The following is a 27,841-nucleotide window of genomic DNA, read 5'->3' as shown; positions in this document are numbered from 1 at the left end:
TTTGACACCAAAAGGATACTGGGAAAATAATATCTTTGTATATCTATGTTCAAGCAGTAAATCTGGTCACCAGGGATTTCATTCTGACTAATATCCATCCTGAATGGCATTATGTTTGGCCATAAACTACAAGTTGATTGTTTGAAACATCAAGTCATTTATTATGTTTCAGATTCCTCAGGCAGGTAAAAACCTGCAGGTCTGCCACTCTGGGGCACTGTTGTGATAATAACATGTTTTTAAAACGTTCAGAATGAATTCAGATTTAAAAAATCAAGTATTTCTGGAACTACGCCGGAAATGTGCAGATATAAAAAAAAAAAAAAATTAACAATGGAATTTAATGGTCTTCATCCAAGGCTTTCATTTCATGAGGAAATATTTGAAACATGACATGCATTTAACAAAGTGCCCTTGACTCAGCCACCGGCCTTGATGCATGCTTATTCTGCAGTCCACATTTCACATTACGTTACCCAATGTCTCAAATGTAGGGGAGAGTAAAACCAGCTAAAGTCAGTTTACCCACCTTTTAAATGGACATAAATCTCAATGAGGTAAAATAATAGTGTATGTGGGGAGTTTAGTATGTAACTAATGCAGCCAGGATGTAGGAAGATACTCTTTTGAAAAGGTAAATTGATGCTTTTCTGAAAATCAAATTAATTTGTTTAGCTTTGTGGTCGCTATGTCTTGTGATTATCAATATGACTGCAGGTCATAATTAATTTCCCTTTTTTCCCCCCACGACTTTACTGCCAAAGAGTGTATGATTATGCTCATAATATGAGAGGGGCGGGCTCACTGTGCCCTGCTCATGAATATGGAGGCTCGGGGCTCCGGGACACACCCTCCTTGCTGAACTTGTGTAGCCAGCTCCAGCTCAGGCCAGCAGTCAGTCAGTCAGTCAGTCAGCAGTGGGCTCGGCTGCCGCATGGCCACTGTCTTAACTTTCTTTAACAACAAGGGCAAAGTGTCGGATAACGAAGAAGAGTAGATTCACGGAGAGGTTGAGGGACATACAAGGAAGAGGTCTTCTATGAATCGGGAACCTGTGCTCCGCTGACCAAAGTGTTGTTTCCCACTCGTGCATGTTTAAACCAGAGGAGAGCTCTGTTGCCGTGTGTCGGCCAGACGACTACTAACAAGCGAGTGGCAACAGCAGTCCGGAGGCATGATTTTGAGACGGGGCTCAGTCGTTGCTGCCTTTTTACTCTGCTTTCTGGCGAAGGTATGTAGACTACTTCAGTGGAAAACAGCGGGAAGGGTCACTTAGTTTAGCTGTTTGCATATACTTTGATTGCATGTGTGTCGCCTTTTTATGCGGACGGCTATGCTAACATTACATGTCACCATGTCTCATGCAAAGTTAGCTTGCTGCAAGTGCAAATCCTGTCTGGTAACCATCATCGCAGAACATCCCGTTTTGTATTACAATTTGTATTTTTAAATAATGGGGTCAAAGTTTTCCATTGCACTCACTCTTCTGTCCTCAACAGGTGTCAGAGGGATCGGGACAATTCGAGTTGCAAATCTTATCGATGCACAATGCAAACGGAGAGCTGCTGAACGGCATGTGTTGTGATGGCACACGGACCACGGCGGATAGAAAATGCACACGGGACCAGTGCGATACGTTTTTCAGAGTTTGCCTGAAGGAATACCAGTCGAGAGTTTCTGCTGCAGGGCCCTGCAGCTTCGGAATGGGATCTACGCCTATCCTCGGAGGAAATACATTTTCTTTCAAGAGTTCTGTCAGGAATGACAAATCCAGGATTGTTTTGGCCTTCAGTTTTGCCTGGCCGGTGAGTTGGAGACTTTAAAAAAAACTTCTGAATTTCTTGACGCGCTTCTTTCTCTCCCGTTTCTTATTCTTGGAGAGAACATGTTTGTTTGCAGGGCAGTTATGTGCAATTACTGTCCTTCACTCATTCTCACTCTCCTGAAAAGTGGATCTTATGGTAGTTAGCTCTCTGTGAATTATCCTTTTGAGGAAAGACCCCCTGGTCTAGTCATTATCTGCGCCAATTAACCAGGTGCAGGTATTTTTCGCAATTTGGCTTAGGCCTGTCTGTGTTATCAAAATAGTGTTAATCGTGTTTAAAGTACTTTGCATGTTGAATCACAAGAATTCATGGAGAATTCTGAAAAAGATGGGCAAATTATTACCTAAGGTTAAAAACCATCAAATAGTTCAAGATATTCTATTTTACTTTATTGCCTCCACTATGGATGCGGTTGGATTAAACTTTTTACAATGTATTCTTGAAATGTTCCTCGTAAAAGTTTTCTTACTTGTCTGGCTTGAGTTCAACAAGTAAAAAGTTAAGGTAAAAAGGTGGTTGAGCGGCAATCTCCCAGAATTCCCTGGCAGCTGCTTATGTTGCACAGTTCAGTAACTCCAGAGTGAAAGCCCACTTTCTGGTTTCCTCAAGTGTCAGCTCTTCTTCATGGAGTAAATAAATGGGCCTGACAGGCCTGTGGGACAGTTGTAGCTCTGTGCGAGATATGATTTGCCATGCTGGAGCACATTTCTATGTAGTGAAAAAAGTAGGACTGTGCACAGACTGACTGGCCCCATAGCTTGGCCCGCAAACTCCTTCACTGTGCCTGATGGGTGAAAGGCACAGTCCACTGGTATGTGTGTGTCCAATTACATCAAAGCTATTTTTACCACAATCTTGATGGAAGTTCTTGTAATTTCAAGCGGTGATGGCCTCACACGGCACAGATAAGTGATAGAACTGGAAAATCACATGTGAAAGACTTTAAACTCCAACATTTTTAAGTGTGTTACCTTTGGGGCAGAATGGATCCTTTAGATTTGGGTGTTTTCCTTATGATGTTAAAGCCAGTTAAACAATGTTCTCAACAGGGTAGCCTGCCATTTGATATGGTCTGTATTTTTTATTTGCTCTCCATGTAGACACTGGCGCCTCGCACCTTTTTAAAAACACAAAGGTTTCTGTTTATGTTCACGCCATGGCATTACTAACTTGGCAAGAACCCTCAGTGCCAGATTAGATTCATCTTACTTGTTATAAACCTTTTCTTCTTGAAAACGGCACTTGTTGACATTGCAATGGAACCTGGTGCCATTTCACGTTTAAGCCCTCTGCTTGCTTTACTCATTTATTTTTATGTAGGCTAGTGGTGATAAAAAGTATACTATGGCCTCCATGTCTTAGACCTAATGGTTGATGTCTTTGTCATTAAAGTCATACATCCATTGATTTAGGTGGAAAATTATAACGTATTGTGTCAATGTATCATTAAGAAATTTCACTTCAAGATAACTTCATTTTATTCAACTCTATAGGTGATAACAGGATTATTGGAGCAGCTAGGTTGAGATTTGGAAAAGAACTGAGATGCACATTATATTCCTCATCCTTCACTTCAAGTACTTTACTTCAGTGAACATTTACAATTGTCAGGTTAGGTATGATATCACTCTTTGTCCTTTTCATCAGTTGATTGGCTGTTGTGGACAGATGGCAGTGTGGTGCAATTGGGTTGTTGGGTACTCTGAGTTCATGCAGCTCCCCCCCCCCCCCCCTTCATCCTCTCTTGTGAGCTGCATGAAGTTGGCCTCTTGTCCAGGCCAGGGGCTTTGTTTAAGTCACGCTCGGTTGGACCTCAGGCATTTCATCCTTTTAACCTTGCCACCCACAGTAACTGCTGCACTTAATGAGGCTACACACATGTGCTTAGATCAGGTAGGGCAAGAGCCAGGCATCTGTCTGAGTGCCGTCGGCTGAACATCCTTAACATTAGCACATCGTTGTTTTAGTGCCCTGTATGGATTCGCCAATGTCTGCTCCGTGCTTTTATTCCAAAGAGAAGTGAGGTCCCTCACAGTGTATCAAGCAGGGACAATGGTGTGCCCTCAGTGACTACAGTGAGGATTATAGAGCATAATAGAGGCTGTGCAGCTGTAATGCCAGTGCAGGGCAAGCAACAGGAAGTAGATGTAGTAGACTCAGCATTGGTGAAGTTTGCTCTCAGAGCAGTCCGTGCCTCTGTGGCCACCTCAGCAAATTTGACCATGTTGCACCTATACAAGAATGGAAGACATTTAAATTGGGTCAATCTTTGAGAAGTTAGATCTTCTCTGAACTTTTATAAGCACTTATCTGCCCACTTCCCACCTATATTATATTATATTATTACTCTCTAATATGAGTAATATCTTGCCTTAAATCTCAAGCCCTAATTGGTCTGGCACCTTTGATTCTGCTGAAATTTGATTAAATTATTCCCCTCATTTAATAGCACAATTTTCCTCCGTCTTTCATGCAACATGATGCTGTCATCTTTTGTCAGAACTGAGACATACAGGCATCACTGTGATTTATTTGTTGACAAGTTGGAGCCGTCTTAGAATATGGATGAGGTGAGTCTCGGGACAATAGTCAGCACAGTCATGAGAGTAAGCGCTGCCGGCTGCTGTTGGGGTAATGACATGTTTGTTTTATATAGTCTTGCTCTGATGTGGCAGTTAAGTGCAAATTACTCAAGTGAAAGAGGGAAGATATACTTGTTCTCTCCCCCCCCCCCCACCTAACCCCATCTTCGACTTTAACAAGAACTTTCTCAGTGAACTTGCAGTATTGTGAGAGTGTGATGTTACATAATGCCCTCTGAAGCTTTGCTGCTAATCTGAGTTTTTTCAGGCTGAATTCACCTATGCCTTGTTTTTGTTTCCATGAATGGCCATTGACCATTGCAAAAGATGGATGACTGGCTGTTTGTTGAGTTAAATGCTTTATATTAACATATATTCCTAGGGTTCATTGGTTTGGATTTTGTTTGCCTTGCGAGGGATCCAAAATCTGTTGGCGTCTGTTGTTTCAGTTGGCACAAGTTGAGATTCTCTCCTCTGGATGAGGTTCTGTCGTGTCCCCCAGGGTTAACGCACCTCTACAGGTGATTTTGCAAAACAATGCATTCCTTCCTTCCCACCCATGCTATCAGTGCAGTCAGTGACTTTGAATCTGATTATGATAGTTTTCTTTTCATATCTGGGTTTTATGGCAAACAAAGGTGTGTTACCTAGCAGTCCCAAATCATTTGTTGGATCTCAGTTTGATACTATTGAAGTGATTGACTCAGGGAAACTGATATAGAAGGTCAACATCCCTTTGACTGGACTGTTTACATTTCCTGTGTGCTGAGTGTAGGCTCAGACCAGTCTAATCTGTTGTGCCATGCCTTGTTTTAGACCTTTGGCTTATGGTTGTTTTTCCGTGAGACATGCCTCACTTTATTTTGTTAGATTACCTTGCAATGGTTCATCAGATGGCTCCATTTTCATTTGAGGGCAGGATGAGAGGCCAGTGTGTGTGGGTGTGTGTGTATTGGGAAAATTCCCCTACTGAGAGGATCCAGTCATTGTGTTTCAAACTGGAATGATCTTTATCGCTTATGTTACTTGTCTTTTGGACAGTGCCTGCTTGGCCAGGAAAGATAAGAAGACATATGGCTGCACTTATTGCACTTGGACATATGAGTGTGTGTCTGTGTGTGAGCGCTCTGTAGTTCAAAGAGAAGTTGTGAGTCAGCTGGGAGCCTGGGAAAAGTGAACCTGGCAGTGGCAGACGGTTCAAAGCTGATAACCGCCAAGAAGTTATGGAGTGTTAGTGAATGAGAAGTTGGGCAGTATCTAACTCTTATTTGGTCTGGATCTAAACCTCTCAATAATGGCAATGCTATGTGTTAGATCAAACCACTAAAACAGTAGTTTAGATCAGACATTAAGTGAATTGTAAACCTTGTTATCTAATGCCACAGGGTTATAAAAGATTGAGAATTTTTATTTTATTGGGTTGTCTTTAATCATGTTTTTGTGGTACTAATAGATTGATGTACGTCATCAGTATGTGGTGATGATGCTGCTAAAACAGCTTCCATGTTGAGACAAGTCCAAATCATGCAGTTTTTTGGGTGTGTTATGTTGTTGAAGGACTACTCTGTAAAGGAATCAGCCAATAACCCATTAAAATGTGTGCCTCTTGACAGCAGTTCACCACTAAGTGATTTAATGATTTTTGTTTCCACCCGTCAGCATGTGAAGTTTCATTGTATAGCAGGTAAACCAGGCTTGTTTACATTTTCAGTTGGCAGGGATAGCTACATTTTTCCTAATGCCTGTAAACTGATAACGTGTTGATCAAAAATGCTTGTATTGTTTGAGAGGTCACTGAAGGGACTGTAGTAGATTACACATTCTAATCAAGTTTTGTATCAGTTCTCCTATTTCTAATGTTAGTCACAACCACGCCAATTCAATGTTGCAATAGTGACTAATATTAAAATGTTGAGGGGTTTCAGACAATATACTTAAGTTCAGTGTTCTTGTGAAGGATTTCAGTTCCCGTTCTAAGGATTTGCTCACAATGCGCCCACTGCGTCATATATGTGTGATTTGTGTGGGTAGCTCTCTCATATTGATTTTCCCCAACCCCAAACAACTTTATGTGGACATGCAGGTGGGACTGCAAGTACTGGAATGATGCATTCAAGTGCAGTTGAACAGACTGAACAAATGACCACAATTTGAAATTAACACCAAAGATATTTTGCAACAGAGTGTTAAACACTTAGACGGTGAACAACAAAGGCAGAGGACTCTTTCTGGTGTTGTTATAACTAGCTGTATGTTGGGTTGCAGTAGTCGGTGAGTAGGTATCACATTACTTCTGACTCACTCACTTGAGTTCTGTGTCAAGTGATTGCACTCAATTGTGAGTCAGGGTATACTGTAAAGTCTGCCTTGCTGATGAGCACTGCATGTCAAATAATAGCTGCCCCCCTGATTGCAGTGAAACTCATGGCACATGATCAGACAAATGTCTCCTGGAAAGTTGAATGGCTTACAAAACAAGGTAAAGCCACGAAAATCGGTCCCGGAGTGAGTCATAACTTGTTCTTTTTTTCACCCTTTGGAAAGTGAACAGGGGATTTCCTTCGAGCAAAGGTTTGTTTATTGTCAAGTCACTGCAGTAAGGGCCATAGTAGCGATGCAGAATTTCTGAAATGCCTCCAGGCAGCGATGCTGGGGGCGAGCATGTGTGTGAATATAACAAGTAGGTGTTTTCTAGTGGATGCTTGAGCACTGTAAGTGGATTACACGTTCTCACAATCGCATACTTTCTCTCTGACTCTGTCATGCGCGTTTGCAGGCACATTGTTTGCTCCCTCTAGACTGTGGCACAGGGCAGCGTGAATGTGTAAGCTGATATTGGTGTGAGCGCTACCAACCCTGAATCAGACAAAGCGCTTTCGGGAGTGCTGAAATCAAGACAGGCCCTGCAGAGTGTAGCACTCATTCAGTCTCTGTGCTTTTCCTCCTCACCATCAGTCACAAACACGTTATGTCAAATCATTCTTGACTTTGCCGATAAAACAGTTTGCTTTAGCACTTTAGACTTGATTCGATTTTCTTTCTTATTTTTATACCAGTCATAGCATAGGTCACTATAGTTGTTTTAGTTAGCATACAATTTCAATCCCATACACATTGCAAAACAGAACTGACTTTGACAGCATCAACTGACTATAATGATTCGAAATCCTGTGTGTATTGGGAGCAACGCTATCATTCCCAATGTACCCTTTCCTATGTGCTATTTTTTTTGTTTGAACTTACTGTAGTCATTGGTCCAGTGCAGCACTGCTCAGACTAGATTCAAGTGCATCAGGCGGACGCACCCTCCTGCTGGGTGGCTGTCCAGTTCAACCAGACCCCACTGCCCATTTGTCTCACATCCTAATCGTTAAGATGCAGAGACCTCTGCACCACCGCCAGCTTATCCTCTCCTAATCAGATCAACAGGACTATTGTGATAAGCTAATAGTTAGCAGTTAGCTTCTGTCCTGGGTCCTGGGCTAACTCAATGAGAGGGAGAGGTAAGCTACACTGGCAAGGCTGGTGAAGTTGTGAGAAACTGTTTAACCGTACTGTATAATGATTACCTGACTCGTATGGCTTGTTGATATATGTACTATCAGAGTAACCAGAATGCATATGTGATATTTGTAATAGGGGAAATGAGTGGGAACATTAGTTTGTAGGTTACTAACCATCAAAAGGCTGTACACTGTTCAGTGGCTCTCTGCACAATACGCGTCTGACATAAGTATCACTTTATCTTTGGAAGGTAATGTTTATACTCTATATTCATAATACCATGATTGCTTTATGATACTGCTCTTGGCTAAAACTACTTGTTTCTCCCTTTTGTCTTCCTCAGAGGTCCTACACGTTGATAGTGGAAGCCTTGGACTTCAAAAATGAAACCGGTGGTGAGTATTTGTCCTTGTCTGGCATCTCCATCTTGCCTTCCCCTCTTTTTCTTCCCCCCCTATACCCTCATGGCAACGTCTGGGAGGAGTCGTGTTGAAGGTCGAAGAAGGAAGTTTATTCTTCCTGAACCCCCTGGCCTCTTCCACATGGTCCACTGGGTGTGCGTGTGTGTCTGTGTTAAGACAGTGTGTTGACAGCTGCCTGTAAGGCGGGAGAGCAGGACAGGGAAGCGAGGGGGAAGAAGAAGCGGGGACCGGCAGACCGAGGGTAGTGAGGCGGGGGTGCAGACAGAGAGAAGGAAGTGTGGCGAAGTAGAGGAGGGGAGGAGTACAGAGGGGGCCAAGCTTCCCCCCTATGAAAATGTTTTCATTTGGCCGATGACTGATGGCAGGTGCTGCCAGCCAGGGTCGGGGTCACACAGTCTCACTGTCACTGAGGCGTGAAACACAGAGTTCATCCGGCCGCCCAGCACGGCGCTGGGCTAGCCTGCAGTCCCAATGTGTGGGGGGGGCCAAGGCCTCAGAGTTATCCTGTCTTGTCGGTTAAAGTTACCTCTGGTACAGGTGGGTTGCACACTGAGCTCACAGCGGAAGTCTTTATAGTGTAGTACTCGAACACTGTGGGTGTTCTTCCCATGAACTGAACGCGGTGTTAACATGCTGAATCCAAATTCTGGATGGCGGGTTTGGTTTTCTGTCGTTAACTTTGCTGGGATTCCTGCTGGTTAGCGGTCAGATTGGCGACAGCGCGGTGATTCCAGCTGAGGGAGGGCCCTCTCCCATGCTTGTTTATGCAGGTCCACTCGAGGTCAACAAGGTTTCTGTCTTTTCTGCTGTATTTGCCGCTCCCCAGAGAGCTATTAGGGCATTGGTGTGAAAAAAACCCTGAATGTACACAGTCAATGCTGGTTAAGCTCCTCTGAGCTCCACTGGGCTAGCTTGCAGCTCTGAAGGCTTCATATGTTGTGATCATCCTAACTGATGTTTAAATGCAGACTGCTTCACAATCACAGTTAAAAATGGCATTAAAGTTTTAAAGTTATGTAAGTTTTGTTTCCCTTGTTAGGTTCAGATGACTTTTTCTATGAATTGATATCCAGTGTGTGAGAAAACAAGTCCTTTTTTTACAGCTTAAACATTTAGATTTTCTCCGCTTTTAAAATGAATATGATGTTCAAGCACGACCGCTCTAAGCTGTATAAAGAGCTTCTGATTTATGTTTAGCTCCGAGCCAGGCAGCAGGTAGTAAGGATGTGTGACTCCTGACACTGCAGGTCAGCAGTCGGTAGAGAAATGCCTCACAGCTGAGCTCTGGATTCCAGACCACTGTGAAATGTTACTGGGCACTGTGATTTCAGTATGCCCCCAAACCCCTGATACACACCACAGCACAGTAAATAAATGACAGCTAACCGTCCCCCCACTGCACTGCATTGCATCATATTACACAGAGAAGCGATTCACCCGGCGGTCAGTCACCTCTGCTCATGTGAGTGCAGTAAATAACGGCTTTGACATATTTTTCATTCTCTCCCAGGTGGAAGATTTAGATATCTAGTATTGAGTGCTCTGTGTGTGAGAGTGAATGAGAGGTGTTAATGTGCAGGTCTTGTATGTGTACAGTGTAGTGTCTGGAGTCTAGGCTAAGCATGTTTGCTCAGTTTGAGAGTGTTTACTCTGTGTGTGTGTGTGAAGCTCATTACAGCCCTGGGCTCCCGGGTCAGTCCTTGCTCGTTTGACAGAGCCGTGACCTCCTCATGTTTGACATGAAAATAAGTCTCTTTCTGGGTCAGGTCTATGTGTTTATAAGTCTCCTTTGGTTGTTGCAAAATCACAACAAAACCCAGGCCTTTGCTCCCTGTTTGAAGTGTAGCTGGATACTTTTAAGTGTGTACAAAAATAGTTGACTCAAGTCCTTTTAGACTGCTGTTGACTATAATGATGAATGTGAGGAGAAAAAAGTGCTGATGGCACTCTGGCAGGCTTCCCAGCAGTGACTGTGGCATCAGTGTCCTCATGCTGTAATTTATGGCGGCTGCGGTTCTGTCTTAGCCTGAGCCGATGCAGAGGACAGCATCTGAGACCAGTAATATCCTCAAGCTGTAAACCTGAGAATCAGAAACCCCACCAGGGAGAGTTGGAGAGGGAGCGTGAGAAAAAAGCAGTTAACAGTGCTCATTACAGGCAGCGTTTCCCTTTTTTCTGTATTTCCTCCTTGTACTTTTCTTCCTCTCCAGCACACATAGTTGCTTTAATTGCATATAATCTGCTATCTCAGAGATCTTCTGCAATTTGTGTCCGAATTGCTGGGTTCCCACTTCCCACTGTATGATCACGCATAACATTGCAACTCCCAAATGCATAAAGTAGGATGCTGCATTCCACTATCCTGTCCCTGGCTCAAACATTTGATGACTATTAACATAGCTGAGGAAAGCATTTACTTCTGTTATGTTAATCATGTCTAAATGGATGTTTTAGGTGCAGATGGAAAGTTGATCGAGAAAGCCTCTCACTCAGGCATGATCAACCCCAGCCCACAATGGCAGAAGCTGACTCACAACGGCCGTGTGGCCCAGTTTGAGTACCAGATCCGGGTCAGCTGTGACGAGCACTACTACGGCTTCGGCTGCAACAAGTTCTGTCGGCCAAGGGATGAGTTCTTCGGGCATTACACATGCGACTACAATGGGAACAAGACATGTCTGGAAGGCTGGTCCGGACCTGACTGCAACACAGGTAAGAAGTGATGAAATTTCAGCATGACGAGATGGGTGGGTGACTTCACCTCAAGATGGAAATGCTGAGCAGACTAGCAGCTTGAGACAGTCATATTGGTATTTATGACTCTGAATGGGTCTTCTTAAGCTATCAACCAGACTGTAATCTGTGAATCATGCTGATACACTGTCTGCTGTATGGTTTGCATTGAATGGAAGCCTTTGTTTCTGAACTCTCACATAATTTCTCTTTCCTCTTCCAATCAAATAAAGCTTTTCATTATCCTTATGACCAGGAATAAACTTCTATCCCCAGGAAATCAGCCTCTGCTGCAGTCAATTCCTTTAATAAATATTTTACTGTCTTACATGGCAGGGCAAGCCTGCTTGCCTGTCGACAGCAATATGTGTTCTCTCATGCTGAAATGTGATAAAGGGTGGTAATTAAATCATTTACTGCTATAATTTATATGTTCTCTAAAATGCAGCTAAATTTAAACCTAGTTACCAGGCAGTGATTTTTTTGTATTTCTTCTTCTTCTAGCTATATGTCGACAAGGTTGCAGCACTGAGCATGGTTCATGTAAGGAGCCAGGTGGATGCAAGTAAGTGACCAAGGCTGTTCTGTATGATTTATTAGTCCGTTATCAAGGATTTATTACTTTTGTACTGTATAAAATGTCAAACACGGTTGCTTTTACTTCTTACGGAGGCCGCTGCCAGAGGCCTGTGGTGTGGATCAATCCGATGTGTAGGGATTGTGTCCAAGCACCAGTTCAGTCATAGCATGGACCTTTCCCTGTACATGCTCCATTTTCTAGCCAAGAGACTATCAGTACCAGGGCTTTAACAGAGATGCCGGCTGAGCTGCTTGTAAATCTCTTGTGGAGCTTTGGACCGGAGCTGCCAGTCGGAGAATAGGGAGAGGCATAACTGCCAAGTCTCCATGTTGGAAATGTAGCCTATGTGTTTCCCTCTAATGAGGCAAGTGTTATCAGCCAAATCGCATGTAACGTTCGGATGAGCGTTAAAGTGTATTGTTTGTGTAGCTAATGGCTTTCCTAATGCTGTTTATGCACACAGCCAGAGGAAAAGCCCGGCGCAGATGAATATCAGAGCTGGGGCATTGTGTGCAGTTGTATCTCATCCTGAAAGAGGCCCTGCACTGCCCTGCACTGCCCGAACTCTTCCCACAGTTCAGGCATTGGCTGCTTACTTAGTTGTCTGATTTGGCCATAAATCAAGTACAGAGACGATCAGGTTTGCTCGTATTGTGCTGCCATGAAGTTGTTTTTCCCATGCTTTTGACATCATCAGGTTTCTTGTAAATGCTTGTGTGGCCACCGGCAGAACAAGGGAGTTGAATTGCCTTAGTCTCTGCACAGGTGTGGCTATATTTAAAGCTCTGGGTTTAACTCTGTTTATGTTCACTGTGCCAAAAAACTCTCCAAGCAAGCTCTTCTACTGTTGTAGTCGGTGAGCAGTTTCCCATCGTTACGCTGCTGCACAGTGTTAAACAAAAGCTGAACATAACAACATGAGCTGCAGGCGAGGGCAGTCACCTTGATGCTAAGTTGATGTCAGTGGTGCCACTGCTAATTACGCTTCATGGGAATTTAATTTAGTCTGGTGTATTTATTGATACCTCAGATTTCAATATTTGTATTAGAGTAATAAAAGTGCTCCTGTGGTCTAAGATTCATGGTTTGAAAATCATTAACTGCACAGCGACAACATTCTGTTTTCATGTCAGGAATTCAAATCGTTATATGCGTCAGCAGAGACAAATGTAATGTCACTCCCATGTATTTTGGCTGCGTAATAACTGTAAATGATTTGGGATCCTGCTGGAGAGTCCTGCTCCGCTTCACATGAAGAGGATTAGCACACTTTTAAGAATAGCCTCTTTAATCACAGAGGTTTACTTAACCACCGCGTTTATTTTTACAGTCCGTCCGTTTCTCGGGCTAATCAGTGCGCCGCTCCCCCCAGAGGGACAAGGTTTCCTGTCGCTAGGCTCCATAGCAGCAACAGTATCGCCACCTCGCCACCTTTTAAAAAAAGACAGACTTATCAGTCCGGCTGGATTGCCTTCTTAATTATGTAGCCCAGGAAGAAAAGGGCAGCGTTATCAGTATAATTATGGACCTGGACATTTCAGTGGTCAGAAGACTGTGATCCCCTCCTCAGCCTTGGGGCACGAGCTTGACTCCCGACTCATGGGAACCAGGATGAGCAGCAGCGAAGCAGCCGAACACTCCTCTCTGTCTCTCCTGCCAAGCCACAGGCAGGGTGTTGTTAAAGGGAGCGTCTGGCCGCATGCTAATGTTAGCTGTGCTACAGGTCCCATTGGAACTGTAATTTGGTGGGGCTTTTTTTTTCTGTTTTGTAAAATGCTAAATTCTCCTCTGTTTGCTTGGCCCCAAGTATTGTTTAAAAGCTGTTGCATAAACACCCTGCTACTTAGGATGTATTTGTGGTCTTTTAAGACACAGCACAGTTGTTGTGAGGGCAAGCATAGTGGCCTTTTGTTTGTTTCATTTGTACATCGCCATGTTGCGTACACTAATGTGGTGTTCATTAAATTCCGATTATTAATGTATTACTTCTGAAGTCATTCTAAATAAACAGAAGATTAGGCTATTACTATTTCAGACACCATAAAGTATTATTTCACAGCCTTTTGATAGTTTTTCCTGAATGTTCTGCATATTTTTTCTTGTGGCGTGTGTCTGAATGAATGTGTATATTTGCATATGTTTTTTTTGTTTTACTTTATCTCACACTTCTGAGGCTAATGGCATGACTCTGTGTGTCTTGCAGGTGTCTGTATGGCTGGCAGGGCCAGTACTGTGACAAGTGCATCCCCCACCCTGGCTGTGTACATGGCACCTGTGTGGAGCCGTGGCAGTGCCTGTGTGACACCAACTGGGGCGGCCACCTTTGCGATAAAGGTTAATTCCCGTTGATAATTTCAGTTGCAGGTCACCCTAAGAGCAGCCCGTGTTGTGTAAAAACAAACTAAAGCTGTGTAAACTTTTTGCAGATCTGAACTACTGTGGCACTCACCAGCCATGCCTGAATGGAGGAACGTGTATCAACACAGGACCTGACAAGTACCAGTGTACCTGTGCTGAAGGCTACTCTGGTGCAAACTGTGAGAGAGGTGAGTGTCCAAGATCTTCTGCAAGATCACTTTCAGTCTTTTTATTGCTAGCAGCTTTGTAGTTAGCTTTTAAGAGACTAGAAAACTCATCCTGTTAAGTTGTCTCTCGTAATAAGAGAGAGAGCTCTTTGGGGAAAATTAGGACTACAATGTCATCATGGAGAATCTGATAAAAGATGTTCCAAAGTTACATTGTGGGATATTTTGGAACCAATCCTTGTAGCGGTTGGTAGAGGGGACTCAAAGGCTAGAAGTCAGAATGTCCTGTCCTCCGCTGCTTGGATTTTTCTTTTTTAATCTCACAACTTTGTGCAATTCTAAATCCTCCAATTGCATCTTTACTCTTTACTTAACTTACATTTTTAAGGTCTGCAGGAGATCAGTCTCCAAGATTTACCTAAACCTCCTTGTTTTTGGTGTTACTTATTAGACGATATACTTGTGGAACCTAAGTTAAAATACAAGATCGAATCTCGTCCTTATGCTTGCAGTTAGAGTAAGTGGGTAGGTTCTGGGTTTTCTTAGCTTGCAGACAAAAGGTCAGAGGTGCCTTGAGTTTGTAATCAGAGGAGGTGGTAACTCGGCAATAATCTTGTTTCCACTCCAGTACGAGTGGCCCCCAAGTCAGGTAATCCACCGGTTTGATCTTCAGGGGCCGGTCATCCCTCCGCTCCTCTGGCCCTCCACACAGATGGGTGTGGTGCTAAGGTTCAGCTGCTGCAAACACTTACCATGGAGATGATGGTTTTTCCTCATTAAATCCGAGCCTTGCGGGGTGCTGACAGCTTAACTGCAGAGATGTCAGAAAACCGTGCCCTTGGTAACAGGAGGTCCTCAGAGCACGGGATACGTCAGGCTATTGTAACATAGAGGCCCCCGGGTGCAGCGCCGCATCCTCACCCCTCCCTCCTCCCCATGGCATACCACTGATCACCTCCAACCGCCTAGTTATTCTCCCAGTGAATCATTCATTTTTGATTCATTTGGGACCCACTCAGCCTTAACTCGTCCATAAAGGAGAAACTCCAGGGGCAGATCCCCCCCTCTCTCCCGCGCCCCCTCCCGCCACTCTCTCATCTTGTGCCGCTTTTCAGAAGAAGAATGGCGGGGAGTCAAAGGGAAGTCACGGTGCGTTGGTCGGGTCAACTTAGCATGAAAGATGATTTCCTGGTGGTGTGGTCTGCCCAGTGGGTAATGAGAGTGAGATGGGGGCGGATTTTGAGCGCGCTGTTGGGGCAGGGGGGAGGCAAAGAGTGAGGTGATGGGTAAGGGATGTCGACCCCTGGGTGTGTTCAGCTGACTGAAGCTGACTATTCCACGAATGAGTCAGAAGCTGAATGGATTTTGGCATCTGATTTATTTTTCTGTTGAATACAAAAGGGCAAACGTACACCACATGATGTCAAAGTGGATTACTGTCATGGCAGCTACAACAGCAGAAAAACATCAATTTATCAGCTTATAGGCCAAAAAGGATAAAATCACACACATCCAAGAGTGGGTTTTCTTTTTCTTCTAAGTGATTGACAGGAGTGATTTCAACATGTTTCTCTTTCTAGCGGAACATGCCTGTCTATCCAATCCCTGCTCTAACGGAGGGAGCTGTGTAGAAACAAGTCAAGGCTACGAATGTCAGTGTGCGCCAGGCTGGAGTGGCCCCTCCTGCATCACCAGTAAGATTCCACTCGACCTGCAGCCATTAAATGTCAGCACCCTCATAAAAAAAGGATCACGTTGAATAACCACAAGTGACTTCCTCTGTTTCAGATGTTGACGACTGCTCTCCTAACCCCTGCAATCACGGGGGAACGTGCCAGGATCAGGTGAACGGTTTCAAGTGTCTCTGTCCTTCACAGTGGTCAGGGAAGACATGTCTGATAGGTGAGCCTCTTTTCCACTTTCCACCACGCCACTCCTGTCAACTGCACATGCAAATGCCACCAACCCCTTCTCTCTTTCTCTCTAGATGCCAACGAATGCGAGAGCAAGCCCTGTGTCAATGCCAACTCATGCCGCAACCTGATTGGTGGATACTTCTGCGAGTGCATCCCTGGTTGGACGGGGCAGAACTGCGACACCAGTGAGTTGAAGGCTGTCTGCTGCAGCTGTGGAGCGGGACGCGTGTCCAGCTCTTTGTGTGTGTGTGTGTGTGTGTGTGTGTGTGTGTGTGTGTGTGTGTGTGTGTGTGTGTGTGTGTGTGTGTGTGTGTGTGTGTGTGTGTGTGTGTGTGTGTGTGTGTGTGTGTGTGTGTGTGTGTGTGTGTGTGTGTGTGTGTGTGTGTGTGTGTGTGTGTGTGTGTGTGTGTGTGTGTGTGTGTGTGTGTGTGTGTGTGTGTGTGTGTGTGTGTGTGTGTGTGTGTGTGTGTGTGTGTGTGTGTGTGTGTGTGTGTGTGTGTGTGTGTGTGTGTGTGTGTGTGTGTGTGTGTGTGTGTGTGTGTGTGTGTGTGTGTGTGTCAAAGGCCTCTAGCATGGGAGACATAAAGCACAGACTTGTTTTCAAAGACAGAGAATTGTCTCAAGCTGTTCAGTATTAATCCTCCATATTTGTTTTCCCTTGCAGACATTAACGACTGCAAGGACCAGTGCCAGAATGGGGGAACTTGCAAGGTATGTGTCTGTTCAAAAAGCATGTTTAGCTTTATCTGGCATGTCTTCCTCGTTTGCCAGCTTGTTTGTTTGCTTTATTGTTTGTCGAATACCAGGGACATTTACAGCGGTTACATAAATAGCTGCTGTAAACGTTCCTCTACAAAACCAACAGTGGAATTGTTGTGGAACTCCTCACTGAAATCAAATCTGAGGGGAGTGGGTTCAGAGGGGTTTCTAAGGGAGGGACACACAAGGTCCTTGACCACACTGGCTTGATTTACCATAAATATTATTGTGTTGAGCCCGTGCCAGGAAAATGTGTTGAAATAATTGAGGAGCTGTGATAATGTCCCTCCAAAATGTGCCCCCCCCCCCCATCTCAGCTCTCGCTCTTCATTTTGTTCCCTGGCTTAACAGTTATTGTTTGCACCCCACCCTGTCAAAGCACTTCATCAATTGTGTGCCTTCATTAGGTTAACCCTGGTTTCTCTCTCGCTCTCTCAGGACTTGGTTAACGGATATCGTTGTGTATGCCCTCCTGGCTTCGCTGGCGAGCATTGTGAGAGGGACATCGACGAGTGTGCCAACGCGCCGTGTCTGAACGGTGGCCGCTGTCAGGACGAAGTGAACGGCTTCCAGTGCCTGTGTCTGGCAGGCTTCTCAGGAAACCTCTGCCAGGTAATACACAACTCCCACCCTTGCATATCGGTGCCCCTGCTATTGTTTAGCATCCCCCTATCTGCTGGCATCGCTGTATCTTTGGGTTCGTTGTAAAGTTTCCTTGCCCCACCCTCTTAAAAGGCTGTTGTTCCACAGTCCTCCTTTTTTAAAAGGGAGTGCTTTGTTGAAGCTGCTCCTGGCTACAGCGGGATACATTCCTCAGCGCTGAAGCCCAGACTCAGAGGACGGCTCCTATGTCTCTGCCTTGTTTTTCCCCTTCCTCCAAGCGCTGTGCGTGTGTTGTTTCCTGGCACGGCCTGCAGGGAGGATGCTGTGGCTTTTGCTCTGTTCAGTGTAGCATAAACCATGTGAGCTATCAGGTTCACCACTCTCTATTCAATACCTTTTTGCCCTAGCTGGATATCGATTACTGCTCGCCCAACCCGTGTCAGAACGGGGCGCCCTGCTTCAACCTGGCCACAGGCTACTTCTGCGCCTGCCCCGAGGACTACGAGGGCAAGAACTGCTCCCACCTCAAAGACCACTGTCGCACCACCACGTGTAAAGGTACGTCTCCTGCCTGCAGTAACCACAAGCTTTTCACGCTTTGTCTTTTTCCAGAACATTTCTGTAAGTCGATCTGCATAAACTGCTGTAGTAAAATGCTGACTAAGGCCAGGTCTTCACCATTTGTCAAATCTTTACCCAAATTCTTCCCATGAGGGCAAAACATATACATCAGTCTTAAGCACTGCACATTTGTTGGCCTAGGTGAGAAGTTTTTTTTTTTTGTGTAGCCCCCCTCCATCTCCTCAGCAAAGCTTTTCCAGTGATTCTCCCCACCTCTGAGCTCCTTGAAAATCTGGCAAAAGGCTGATAGCACTGTGTGTGTTCTTGGTAATGACTTGGTGGGCTACTACTTCTTTTTTTCCCCCTCATCGAGTGTGCACATTTTTTTTGTGTGTAATTAAGTGAGTGGACCAACCACGGAGTCAGATACCAGACGGTGAGATTCTCTTTGCTCTTGGCAAGAATTAAGTGATTACAGGGGAGAAAATCCACCCCACTCCCCTAACCTGATCAGACAGGGGGAAAGGAAGGGATTTCAGCACAGAATGAAACAGATCACTCTGAATTGCTTATGAAAGCATAACAGCTTATGGCTGTTTCTCCCGTCATTAATTTTTGTTCACATTCTCACTGATACTGTTTTTTTTCTCAGGGGGTTTTAAGGCCTGTACTTGTAGATATTTCCTAATCTCTCCTCTCTCATGCCCACTCCTGCTCTCTTTGTCACTTTTTGGCTCCCTCATCTCCTCTTTTATTAAGGACTCAGATCAGATGGTTGCTCTCATGTGAATATCAGCAATAAAATAAGTTGTTATCACTTAGAAGACATAAACCCTATTTTATGTTTTGGAACAAGTTTATGTTGAAACGAGGTATGTCAGCTGTTTTACCTTCTCTCCTATTCGCAGTGATTGACAGCTGCACCGTGTCCGTGGCGTCTAACAGCACGCCAGGAGGGGAGCGCTACATTTCATCGAATGTGTGTGGACCTCACGGCCGCTGCAGGAGCCAGGCCGGGGGCCAGTTCAGCTGCGAGTGCCAGGAGGGCTTCAGAGGCACCTACTGCCATGAGAGTAAGACCAGACACACACACACACACACACACAGTACAGAACACTAGGCACCACAGATTATGATATATCAGGTTGACCTCACACTCAAAATCTCACATTTGTCTTGTTTATTTCAGACATAAACGATTGCGAGAGTAACCCATGTCGCAACGGAGGCACCTGCATCGACAAAGTCATCGTGTACCAGTGCATCTGCGGCGACGGTTGGGAGGGCGACCACTGCGAGATCAGTGAGTAGTACTGCTCGTCCCGTGACCTCAACACAAACACACCTTTTTCATGGGACTGCGCAATACATGTTTGCACAGAAAAATGTGTTTGAAATGCCGCCCGTTAATCACACTCCCGTCCAATGTCTCCACCAGACATCGATGACTGCAGCACCAACCCCTGTCATAATGGAGGGACATGTCGAGACCTGGTGACTGATTTCTTTTGCGAATGCAAGAATGGCTGGAAGGGAAAGACCTGCCACTCCCGTAAGAGTTTTTTGTTCTTTCTTCCACACCCGTGTAGTCTGCCTGTGCAGGCTCATGGTATGTGCTTATGGCTGTATATAATTACTCAATCTTCTATACCGTGTGTGTTTATTCGGAACCTATGTGAGTGCACAGCTAAAGCGACGGTTGTCAATGATCCCCTCAGGCGAAAGTCAGTGCGACGGAGCCACATGTAACAACGGTGGCACCTGCCACGACGAGATTGACACGTTCCAGTGCAAGTGTTCCCCAGGGTGGGAGGGTACCACATGCAACATAGGTGAGTCACCACTTGGTTTACATTTTCATATCAAGACAAACACAGATTTGAGAAGATTGCTTTGTGGGAGAGCTCCATCTTCTCTCCAATATTAATCAGATCCGTCAGATCCCCAAGGTCCACAAACTGTTTTTATCCCTTCACTCTCTCAACACTCCCTCCCATCTCCTTGCTTGCACATTTCTCCCCTCTCCATGAGTGCTGACAGACATCCGCTTACAATTCCCTGATTGCACGGACAATATACTTCAAAGTCCTGGAATGCAGATTCCCTCAGAGAAAGCGGAAACCCGACAGTACAAAAAGCTTCTGTGTTTTTTAAGGTTCATGATCAATGATTTCACTGAAAAGCATCTTTTTAAAAGTTAGAGGAAACTGACGAAACTACTTTTTCTCTTCCTCAGCCAAAAACTCAAGTTGCCTTCCCAACCCGTGTGAGAATGGAGGAACCTGCGTGGTGACTGGGGAGTCATTCACCTGCGTCTGCAAGGAAGGCTGGGAGGGTCCCACGTGCACCCAGAGTGAGTGCTCTTTAAAGTGTGGATGGGACAAAGTTGGACAGTTATTGCTATTAAATGATGATAAACCTCCTGCTACCCAGTGCAGAGGCAAACCTGCATCTGATTAAACCTGGCTCCCTTCCCCTCTTGATCTGTACCTTTTTTTTTTTTATCTCTTTCCTCTCTCTGGCTGCTGCCGGCCAAGAGAGGAGAAAGAGCAGGAGGGAGAAAGGGGTTTCGAAAGTGAAGACAGATGTTTCTCCCCCCTCTCCTCCGCCTCCTCCTCGTCAAACACACACCCGTCTCTCCCCTCTCGTCGTTGCATTCCTGTCCAAACAGTGACATGTCGGCTTGTTCTACAGCCCTCCTCCATTTCCCTGGGATCCCTGCCCTCATATGCATGCTCTCCAAAACATGAAATTCCCCGAACTTTTGTAAGGGAGGGAGAAACAGCCAGGGCGGGAATATTGGTGTGAATGTGGGGGGTGGGCGGTTAGATTTTACTTTTGGGGGTGAGATTCGATTGTTTGCGCTAACGTTAATAAGGCAGTGTAATCAGATGCTGCGGAGTCCAGGCCCGACCAGCCCAACACGCCTCTGCACACGCAAGCTCAGACGTGCTCTTAGCTGTCATGTGCGCCGAACACTCGTACACACATGAGAAAAAACAAACACACTCACTGCTTTCTGTCTCTCCCTCCCTCCCTATTTTATTTTCTCTTTCTCTCTCTCTCTCTCTCAGATACCAACGACTGCAGTCCCCACCCATGGTAAGTGGAAGCCAAACATTTCCTGTAGTTAGACAGATGTAAACATGGTGCTCCTCCTGCGTCTTAGATTCTCACCTGCAGTCTTTCTCTCTCTCACTCTCGCTGAGAAACTGGCATACACCCTTCCCTGTCATTCCTGGGAAGCAATCAGCTATCACTGTTTCTGGAACTCGAACCACACAACTCTTTTTATAACCACTTACCACTGGAGCTCACTCCCAAACGCATGTCAAAGAAAAAGTCTGATTGCATTAATTAACTTTAGAGAAGTCATTATAGTCAAGTGATGAGAAAATTCCAGACCAGAAATGTGTTGAAGCATAATGAGTGTGGAATGATTTTAGCCTGTAAAACAAATCCAGATATAAAACTGACGCCCCATTGCCTCTGCAGCTACAACAGCGGAACCTGCGTGGACGGGGATAACTGGTACCGCTGCGAGTGCGCTGCAGGCTTCGCTGGGCCAGACTGCCGGATCAGTAAGTATTAGCCCTGCCTCCCTACCCATCCCTGATCCCCAATAAGTTAGAGCAGGCCCGGGACCATCACAGCCGCTCCAAATGGAAGGTCTAGCCGGCCAATTATCTGTGCATTGGGCTGCAAGCCAGACCGAGCCTTTTTGGTGTCACTCCACCGGGCCCTGCTGCTGTCCCCGGGGGAAACCGGCTTAGCGGGCCAACAGCTAATCAGCCATGCTCTCTGACACTGATTACACAGATTGTTTTCCCTCTTAAAGGCTTTCAGATGGCCACATTCTTTCCCATTGCAAACCCTTTGTTCTGCTAAGTCCAGCCCTCAGCCCTTGCATACCTGCTAATGATGCTGCCTTTTTAATAAAGCTGCATGGGGCAAAAAATAGAGCCAGGATTGATTTAAAGCATGTTTGCTTGTTTTTTTTATTAACTGCCGTATATGTGTACGCACTGTTCAAATGACACGTGACCTCCAGGAATTAGATTTGTGTGCCGACTGCTTAACCTAATATTTGTGTGCTGTCTGGCTGTGCTCTTTACTCCCAAACAGAGCCACTTCTTACCTCTCGCTCTTCCCCTCCTGTGACAGATATTAATGAGTGCCAGTCCTCTCCCTGTGCCTTCGGCTCCACCTGTGTGGATGAGATCAACGGCTATCGCTGCCTGTGTCCCCCGGACAGGACGGGAACCCACTGTCATGATGGTACAAGTCTTCACCACACGATAAAGGAGAGATTACACACATTACACACACCTTCTCACATCTAATACTGTGATTTATTTATTTTTTAACAGTGACGAGAAAACATTGCTCTGTTAATGGACATGTGGCCCCCGATGGACACAGATGGGAGGAAGACTGCAACACCTGTCACTGTTCGAACGGGAAAGTTGTGTGCACAAAGGTAGGTCCCTCCTAAAAAATAAAGTAAAATAATGTAAAAGTGAAGTATTTGGTTTGAATGGTTGTGCGGGTGGATGCATCTCAGGCTCTAGTGTCTCCAGAGATCTCAGGTAGGGCCTACAACAACACAGGGTGGAGCTGGTGTGGGAATCTTAAGTTCTATACAGAGATGATGCCATGTGTTTTGAAAGAAATACAATGTCACTGTTGGAAAATACTGGTGTCAGGTGCCAGCTCTGAATCTCCCAAAGTCTCACCGGGTGAAGATTGGGTGATATTCAGCAGAGGCCCGAAGTAGTGCTATCATTATCACACTCATTTAACTGCCAGATTAACAATGGCGCCTCACTGATACTGCTCCCTTCAGGAGAGAAATGCATCATGGGGTGAAAACGATCCGGGGCTGTGAGATACAAACATTCATGGTAAATATAGTCTGATATGGGAACACAATTACATGTGTGGGTTTGACCGTACTTCAGCTGACAGTAGCTCAAGTGTTTCGTGCGGGTTACAAGAGCGTATCCCTTGAAGAGGAGAGAAATTAATCTTTACAGAGCCGCTTTATCTGTGACTGGGAAAAACTGTAAACTCCGACCTTTTTACAGGGCAGTTTCATGCTGGGTTTTAAACTCTTTCCTATATTTAGATATTTTTAGTTTTTCAATGGTAAAGTGAGCCAGATTTTCGAATTCACAATGATGATATTATTGGGACATCTGTTGAAAATTGAAAAATAGAAAAACCAACTTGTGTGCTTTTGTTCTTTTATCTTGGCAAATAAAAAAAGGTGTGTTTGGGGAGGGAGATAAAAGCAAGAACAGAAAGAATCAGATTATTAAGAGGTGCTGAATTTTTTTGGAGCCACATCACTAGCTGTATCCTCATTGCTAGTCTTATCTTTGTCGAATTATCAGAAAAAAGTCTGTGAACAAATCTCAACATAGTCTTCCCTGTCTTCTCTCCAGATGTCGTGTGGCCCTATGTCCTGCCAAATAGGGGCCAAAGGTCGAGGCGGGTGTCCCTCGGGCCAGAGCTGCGTCCCCATCAGGGAGGGCCACTGCTTTGTGAAGCCCTGCGTCGGCCTTGGGGAGTGCTGGCACTCCAACCCTCCCCCGTGTCACATCGAATGCCACCCCAGCTCCAGTTACCAGGACAACAGCTGCGCCAACATCACCTTCACCTTCAACAAGGAGACCATGCCTCAAGTGAGTTACCTAGGCACCAGGGAGGGAGAGATTGAATTAAAGGGGTTTTGGGTTCATTTTTCATGCCCCCCCACCCCTCACTAGCACCTCTAACATGAATGGGAGCAGCAAACTGTGAAAGATCAGGTTTTCAAAAGTGCTCAACCATCCCTCCTGGGCAAAAGGATTTCTCGTCTAAGACTCCTGAACAATCGGGCCATGTATTTAAATGTGCTCCAGGAAGAAAAGATGCCGGGATATTTCCTTCTTTTTGTCCCTTTTTTTTTGTTAGCTGCATCCAAGTTCCTGAGAATCAGGCATTCACGACTTCATGCCAATCCACTCTTAACCCTGACCGCACTGTGAGATTCATTTCAGGATCAGATGGATTTGAGCTAAACAGGACCACTGGCGACTCTGTCACCACATAGCATAATCACTCGCCAGCTGCCTAACAAGCATGACAGCAGATAGTGACAAGCATATGAGCCTGTGGTCTTTAATCTAAATGAGGTGGATCCCCACCATGTTGACCCGACAGCCAAAAGTGCACGCCGAGCTCTTCCTTTTTTCTTCTTCTATTTTATTCTACTTCTGTTGTAACATTTGCTTTATTTCTTCTTCATGTCCAGAGCCTGACTGTGGAGGATGTGTGTAAGCAGCTGAGGCGCCTGTACGTGGTGAAGAATTTCTCCTTGGAGCATTCTGTGTCCATAACCTGTGACCCCTCATTCTCAGCCAGCAACGAAATCCACGTCTGCATCGTAAGTACCTCCTCCCACTCCCTGTCTGCCATATGCCTGCCTGCCTCTATTAATGTATGCTCAGAAAGATCCCCTTTGATTTATAGCCTGCAGTGTGCATTCTTAGCAGCATTAATGGGATAGTTTGTGGAATTAGGTTGGGTTGTTTTGTGTCATACTAAAGGTAAACAGAATTAATGAGAACATAAACAGAACTTAGACCTAAAGCAACAGATTTTAAATGTTACTTTGTTTTTCACTCTTCTAGGCTATGGAGGACCATCGGTTGGACCATAGTCCTATTAAAGAGCTCACAGACAGGATAATCGACCTGGTTAGCAATCGCAGTGGGAACAACAACACCATCATAGCTGCCATCATAGAAGTGCGCGTGCCAAGCCCCAGCAAAATAGGTAAGAAACGCCTCCAGACTCTTGTTCCCTTTCAAGTTTCCCAGACTTTCTGTGTGTGTGGGAGCATTCTGTTTTTATAATGATAAGATCAGAGTAGATAGAGCCACTGCCTGTAAATGACAGCAATGCCAAGTACCAAAGTAAAATCTTGCACGTGTGAAAAGCTTTTCCCTTATCCTCCCACATAAGTTGCTCGCCCAGGTCCTGCCATCTCATGGCAGTTTCAACTGGAGCTTAAAAAGATTTTGGTCCAAATGGAAAGAACAGAGCTGCCTGGCTATGTGGTTTTAGATTGGCTCACCATGCGACTGGCTTGACTCGTAGTAAGACCCCCGCATGTGTCCACCATTCATCAATGCTGTGACAGCAGACTGCCGCCACAGCCAAATAGAAGCAGCCTCTTTCCCTGTCCGGGGCTCAGAGGTCAGGTTGCACTAGCAAAAGCATACTAACTATTTAGCAAGCTTGACGTTGTAATACAATAGAACCTTTTGTGTATTGTTTAACTGGGATCCTTTTACTCTTTGTATTTGGGACATCTCTTTGACCTGTGTTGGTCTTCTTCTCTTCTCTCAGACTACCTAGTGCCCCTCCTCAGCTCCATCTTCATCGTCATCTGGGTGCTCGTCCTGGTCTCCATTTTGCTTTGGTGCATGCGGCGCCGGCGGAAACAGAGCAACCACAACGGGACGACGGCCACCGGAGCCGAGGACAACACGACCAACAACGTGCGGGAGCAGCTCAACCAGATCAAGAACCCTATAGAGAAGCATGTGGGCCTCACGGTAGCCATCAAAGACTACGAAAACAAGAACTCTATCATTGCCAAAATAAGGACAAATCATCCCGAGGGGAATGAGGACGACAAGGAGAGGCACTTACAGAAGGGCCGCTTTGCCAAACAGCCAGCATACACACTGGTGGAGCGGGAGGAGAAGACGACGCCAAGTTCCAACTCCACATCCAAAAACCCTAATTGGACTAATAAACAGGACAACAGAGACTTGGAGACAGCAAACAGCATAAACAGGATGGACTACATTGTATAGCGGACAGCTGTGTTGCTGTGCAACCAAGCCTTATGCCTTCACACCCCGGTGGTGGGTGAGACGGGGGAGCTTTGGCATGTGTAGTTAGCAAACTGTCGTGTCAGTCGTGACCCCACAGTATTTTCAGATATTCCCCGTGTTAATTTAAGTTTTGACAAGCTGGCTTACACTGGCAGTGACAGTTGCTTTGGTTGGCTGGAAACACAAGGCACTGGTATACATTTCACTGTAGAACTAGTTGCAAGTGTCCTCCTCTGCATTTCTGTTCCCTTTTGTTATTTTAATTTAGTGGACACATGTTAGGGGTTCCTGGTGTAATTGTTGTACAATGACTAAAACGACCCGACATGTTTAATGCTAGAGATAATTATTTTTAGTATGTTTTTGAATTCTTTCTAGTTCTGTTTGGAGAAAGTGCCTTTTCAGCTTTAGACTTCAGCAACTGTCAAATGAGAAAAAAAGATCAACTTTATTATTTATTTTTATTTTTCGGGGGGGAGGGGAGGGAAGGTTTCAATGTCAGCAGTTGCTGCCAATATGAAGAATTTATGTCAATTTAGAACATGTAGATATGTACATTTTTTTTATTAATCATTGTGTATATTTGATTTATTAACTTAATAATCAAGAGCCTTAAGATATCATTCCTTTTTATTTATATGTTCTGTCTAGTTTGAAGGTCTTGATAGCTGTGGAAGTCTACCATTTCTTTCAATTACTTAATTTTTCAACGCATTTTATAAAAAGCCAAATTTCAAAGACAAAGGATGGGCACGTTTGGCCTGAAACACTTTTTTTGTCGTTTTTTTTCCACACATTTGACATTTCATTACTTGTTGCCAGGACCTTGATTGAAGGCAAGTGAGGTTAGGACAACAAAAGATCACGGCTGCTGCGAGGGATGGACATGGTGGCAGACATATTGCTTGCCACTAATGGATAAACACTTAAGGGAACAAAAGTCCTTCTGCAGCTTCAGTTTAAACCATCAAAACATTTCAAAGGCAAGTCAAGTCAATATGACACGCCACAATTCCCATCTGCTTTAGTCGGCATAATATCAAAAGGTAGACCGTGAGTACTTGAAAAGTAGGGGGGGGGCAATAGGAACACTGTAGAATCCAATAGAATACACTGCCTCTGCTTTGTTTCTGTGCAAATTAGTTTATTTTCCTTTTTTTTTTAAATGAGGCTCTTAAAGACAAACATGTTTTATCTCATTTGTTAAAACCCTTTGAGATCATGGCAACATTTTGTTCTATTTTTGACTTTGTGTTATGAACTTGAGAATTATGTGTTGATCTGGCAATATATTTTTGAAAGTCATATTTATTAAATATTTTGTATGAAAAGAGAATTAAAGTTGTCTTTGTTCTGGAGAGCGAGTGAAGAGTCTGTCTGTGATGCATCAAGACTAACATGTCGGAGCATATGAAAGCTTTCTCATGCAGCTGCCGTGGGAACCGCTGCCGGAGATGCATCAGAGACTTGAGCAAGAGCTCTGTCCAAATGTGTTTACAGCTAATTGCGTTGTAGCAAGTCATCCTCGCATTAAGTCGATCCTGGAGACAAAAATACCCCCAGCTCCTCATGATCCTCACACAATGTCACCCTTGTTGGTGTGGTTTAAGCAGCGGGCTTAACTAAAACCTTTCTAAACTAGCACGCCTCTGAGAAGCCTGTGTAGTAAAGTCAAACTGATTCCACTTTTCAGCAGAATCTCTTTAAAAGGATTAAATCCAAAGCAAGAGATTATCAACACCTCCAAAGAACAACGATAAACCATGTAAGGAGATAAACAGACATGTCTCTTTCACTAATCCACCATGTTGTCTGTCTTGATAAGGACAGATTTGGCTCTTAAGGAACTCATCTCAGGTTACGCCGATACAGAGGAACGCTGGTTTATTAGGAACATCACTGTTGGACCGCATGCACTGCGGATCAGCCAGACTGCGG

The 27,841-nt window shown here is 44.9% G+C and overlaps 1 protein-coding gene across 2 annotated transcripts; it reads left to right on the top strand.

The window, feature by feature from the left end:
- Positions 1-886: 886 nt before the first annotated feature.
- On the top strand, positions 887-27,261 carry jag1b (jagged canonical Notch ligand 1b). 2 transcript variants are annotated; one of them, XM_063874854.1, is made up of 26 exons: positions 887-1,231; positions 1,500-1,805; positions 8,256-8,307; positions 10,789-11,046; positions 11,572-11,632; positions 13,851-13,981; positions 14,074-14,193; positions 15,753-15,866; positions 15,961-16,074; positions 16,160-16,273; positions 16,753-16,799; positions 17,286-17,459; positions 17,858-18,008; positions 18,920-19,084; positions 19,201-19,314; positions 19,450-19,563; positions 19,730-19,843; positions 20,248-20,364; positions 21,086-21,113; positions 21,507-21,592; positions 22,176-22,289; positions 22,382-22,491; positions 23,459-23,698; positions 24,310-24,441; positions 24,689-24,833; positions 25,410-27,261. In XM_063874854.1, exons 1-26 carry the CDS (start codon positions 1,175-1,177, stop codon positions 25,880-25,882), a joined length of 3,651 nt encoding a protein of 1,216 aa, XP_063730924.1. In that variant the 5' UTR covers positions 887-1,174; the 3' UTR covers positions 25,883-27,261. The 2 variants fall into 2 exon arrangements, with proteins under 2 accessions (XP_063730924.1, XP_063730923.1); XM_063874853.1 differs by having other exon boundaries at positions 22,137-22,289.
- The last annotated feature ends 580 nt before the right edge of the window (positions 27,262-27,841 follow it).

Source organism: Eleginops maclovinus, chromosome 22 (assembly GCF_036324505.1).
Source record: "Eleginops maclovinus isolate JMC-PN-2008 ecotype Puerto Natales chromosome 22, JC_Emac_rtc_rv5, whole genome shotgun sequence".
NCBI lineage: Eukaryota > Metazoa > Chordata > Actinopteri > Perciformes > Eleginopidae > Eleginops > Eleginops maclovinus.
This window is presented reverse-complemented; position numbering and strand designations above follow the sequence as displayed.